The sequence below is a fragment of the Toxotes jaculatrix genome, chromosome 23 (assembly GCF_017976425.1).
Source record: "Toxotes jaculatrix isolate fToxJac2 chromosome 23, fToxJac2.pri, whole genome shotgun sequence".
NCBI lineage: Eukaryota > Metazoa > Chordata > Actinopteri > Toxotidae > Toxotes > Toxotes jaculatrix.
The window spans coordinates 14,287,529-14,291,578 of record NC_054416.1 but is presented as its reverse complement, the minus strand read 5'-3'; the positions used below and the strand labels follow the sequence as shown (position 1 = coordinate 14,291,578).

Sequence of the window (4,050 nt, the reverse complement as noted above, 5' to 3'; positions counted from 1 at the left end):
TTGAAGTGAACTGCTGCCTGGAACTGCCCTACAAGCTGCAAAGTCGCCAAGCATTTGATTTTTTTAACTGTTTATTTTTTTCACATTTCCTCCGTAGTGTTTTAGTGCCTCTATGCATCGTAGAGACGATGTTAGGCCATCACTATCCAAATACCGACAAGTCGCAACAACTGGTCAACTATGTGGAGGATTATCTGGAATGTGTGGAGTCCCTACCTTTGGACATACAAAGAAATGTTTCTCTGCTTCGAGAAATTGATGCAAAGTACCAAGGTATTGTGTTTAAACCTTTTTTAACCATTAATTACGGCAGCGTATTTAAAACTGGCAAACATTAACGGCAGTGTGAGAGGATGGGCTGAAATGGTGGAGCAGGCGCGAGGCTTGTGTTCCCATTTTGCAAAAACCGAGCGCCCCTCGTTCATATGTACTTCGATTAACACTGAATATGACCGGGTGAAAATGTGGATGATTAAAATGGAAAGCTAAATGTTAAATAAACAAATCAGCCAGCCGGCAGTTAGCATAGCCCGGATACAACACTCCCGTCCCGTTTTGTGTGTGTGAGAGACCGAACTCATTGAGAAAATTCTGTAATTTAATATTTCTTTCTCTCGGCATACGTACATGTGTATTATGACCTGGTACATATCTGTTACCAATGCTTCGTGCCCAGTAGCAAATTCGGCGATAATATAATCCAAAAAACTAGCACTATGTTATCATAAAATCGCAACTTTTAGGTACACACACACTGACCGCCCATCACGGTGTTTCCGCGGAGGGTTACTGTGCGAATATCTGGGAAAACAATGATTAAACTTGGTCGTTTATTTGGAATAAATACTGCTTGGTGTATTTAATGTATGCCGAAGCACACAACGTAAAATAAAGGTGCGCTGAAGATCGTAAATAGTGCTCATTGGTGTATGGACCTCTGGCTAATGACCGTGTGTATAATAGACTGCAGTTTTTTTAATGGAAGCTGGTGTCACATTCTGCATACGAAAGAGCGTTCGTTAACAGTTAATTTTCGCCTTGGGAGATAGGTCCTACATTTAGCCGATAACAATTACTAATGACCCTGGAGCCAAAAGTTAAGCTAATTAGCATTACAGACGTTTGTTAGCAAAAGCCTACAGTACAGGAAAACAGTCTCATTGTTGCTTTATGTTGACGCAGGGTGAGCAGCGGCGGAAACCAGCCTCCGTTGCCAATAACTTCCACGACACCATCGATAGATAATGACATACATCGACTGACTTAACACGCATTGGCTTTGAATTATTTTTTTTTTTCAGACAGATTACACATCTAAACATTATCCACCGCTCTGCTCCGTCGAGTGTGAGCTGCAGAGACGGAGAGCTCCTCTTGTAGGCAACCTCCTTCCACATCTGACTAGCGTCACTTCCTGTAGGCAGGAATTCACTGCGGCTCAGCCCTCCTCCGGGCTCTTCCTCTTAAACATGTCAAACTTCAGTGTCTCTTAAACAAAAGTTTAAAATGTCTGCTGAAAACTTGTCAGTGAGATGCACTCACCCAGCGCTCTACTAGGAACACCTGTACGCCTGCTTATTCATGCAGTTAGAGAGGCAGTAACTCAGATGACCACTCTTTACAACTGTGCTGAGCAGAAAAGCATCTAAGAATGAACACGTCCAACCTTGAGACGGATGGGACTACAACAGCAGAGGACCACATCAGACGTCAGACAGCATGAACACCACCACCACCACCACCAGCAGCAGCCTGCCAGGTGGTTTCTTGGCTCCCTTTGGCCCTTTAATACCAGCCAGTCATGGTTTGAAGTATTGTTGCTGACCATGTTCGTCCCTTTATGGCCACAGTTTATCATCCTCTAATGGCTACTTTAAGTACAATAATGTACCGTGGCCTCCCCAGTCACCAGATCTGAATCCAGTAGGCCACCTTCAGGATGTGGTAGAACAGGAGACTGGCAGCATGAAGCCAACAGATCTGCAGAAATGATGTGATGTGATCAGGTCAATGTGGACCAGAACGTCAAAAGGGATGTTTCCAAAATCTTGTGCAAACCATGTCAACACACTTTATGCTCTGTTTCATTAATTTGTCTATGCATCCTGTACTTTGCAGAGGTCCTGAAGGAGGTGGATGAAGTGTTTGAGAAGTACAAAGGTGAGCAGGATGCAGCTCAGAGAAAGCGCCTGCAGATCCAGCTGCAGCGGGCGCTCATCATCAGCCAGGAACTGGGTGATGAGAAGATCCACGTGGTGACCCAGATGACAGAGCTGGTGGAGAACCGCTCCCGCCAGATGGACTCCCACTCCCTGTGCCTCCAGGAGCCCAACGAGGCCGAGCGGCTGACCACAGAGCGGCGTTCCAGTATCCAAGAACCCCCTGCCCCGGAGCGTGCTTCCACGCGGCGCCCGCGCCGCCAACGCAACAGCGAGAGCCGCGACTCCAGCCACCCGTCGGCCAACGGCTCTCTGGTGGACGACCCCTCGGAGGAGCTGTCCATCCCTCCACCCCGAGAGAAGAAGTCCAAGTCTGCAAAGAAGAAGAAGCGCAAGTCCAAACAGGAACGAGACGCCTCGCCGGTCGAGTTCGCCATCGACCCTAACGAACCCACCTACTGTCTCTGTGAGCAGGTGTCCTACGGCGAGATGATCGGCTGCGACAATGACCAGTGCCCCATCGAGTGGTTCCACTTCTCCTGTGTGGGGCTGACCTACAAGCCCAAGGGCAAGTGGTACTGCCCCAAATGCAGAGGGGACAACGAAAAGACCATGGACAAAAGCCTAGAAAAGAACAGAAAAGACCGCCGGTCCAGGTAGTGACCTTCATCTTGAAGATGCCTTCAGCCTGAGGGTTAGGACCGTGGGTCGTAGTTGATAACAGTACTCGTGATGTTGTAAGAGCACAATCGAACACCATTAGTAGCAGCGCTTATTATTAATCAAGGACAAATTGTGATTGAACTTGTGCTGTTACATCACTGATTGTTCCCACTGACTATAACTGGCACTGTAGTCTGTAGGGAGTCCAGCTGCTGCAGGAACCATCAGCTTGAAGCTGCCATCATCCTCAAGTGTTTTGCTTTTCGTGGGACTTTTATTTTTATTTTTTTTACGTTGACTTATGACAAAAAAAAAAAAAAGAAAAAAAGAAAAAAAAGAAAGCATCATTTGGTTTACTGTCCCTTTTACATTCTGGTCAAGGTCCTAATAAAAAAAAGAAAAAAAAAAAAGAGGTATTCCTGAGAATGATCATTAATTTCTTCAGTTTTGACCAATCAAGCTGTTTTTTCTTTCTTTGAAATTTCTTGATTATACTCGATTCTTTGAAATCTGCATCTGTCTTTATACAATATATGGCGTCTAGAGACTGATATTTAATTGAGGAGATGATTGTTGCTGGGACACTGGAATAGAACGTCATGTTTGTGGACTTTACGTTTCGATTAGTTCACTATCACTATTGTGTACATTTCTTTTTATATTCATTAAAACAAAGTATTGTCATTCAGTTACCAGTTCTGGTTTCTTCGGTGTGGAGTTGGTTTCTCTACAGGTTGAATTATACCTCTGCCGTGCTATTAGCCAACTTTATTTTTTACAAAATATTAATATACTGTTTTGTTTTGGGGTTTTTTTTTTTTTAAAGCCGCCTTAGCAGCATCCCTCTGAGCTAGCAACGTTAGTCATCAGTCCAACACTTTGGGCAAACAGTGTTGCTGTAGCCTTCTGCTAAAATCATAAGATTCTGTTTTCCCTCAACAGAACGGCCACTCAGGGACACCCACAGAGTTGTCCCTGACCCACTCCTGAGTTGGTTTGACTGTGTGCTTAAGGTCATTGTCCTTCTACAAGGTGAACCTTTGGTCCCAGTCTGAGGCCTTGAGCACTCTGGAATCAAGTCTGTACTTTGCTCCACTTAGCTTTCAATCAACCCTGACCAGTCTCCCTGCTTTGCTGCTAATGCTAAGTTAGTTTGCCGACTTTAAGAGTTTTGTCTCCACCTTTTAGTTACTAGTTACAGAATTTGATTCTCTGATGTCTGACTGGC

General features: G+C 45.0%; 1 protein-coding gene across 2 annotated transcripts; it reads left to right on the top strand.

The window, feature by feature from the left end:
- Positions 1-3,510, top strand: ing2 (inhibitor of growth family, member 2). Of its 2 annotated transcripts, XM_041031896.1 has the most exons (3): positions 146-273; positions 1,302-1,759; positions 2,119-3,510. In XM_041031896.1, the coding sequence occupies exons 2-3, from the start codon at positions 1,720-1,722 to the stop codon at positions 2,817-2,819; spliced, it is 741 nt and encodes a 246-aa protein (XP_040887830.1). In that variant the 5' UTR covers positions 146-273; positions 1,302-1,719; the 3' UTR covers positions 2,820-3,510. The 2 variants fall into 2 exon arrangements, with proteins under 2 accessions (XP_040887829.1, XP_040887830.1); XM_041031895.1 differs by lacking the exon at positions 1,302-1,759 and having other exon boundaries at positions 1-273.
- The last annotated feature ends 540 nt before the right edge of the window (positions 3,511-4,050 follow it).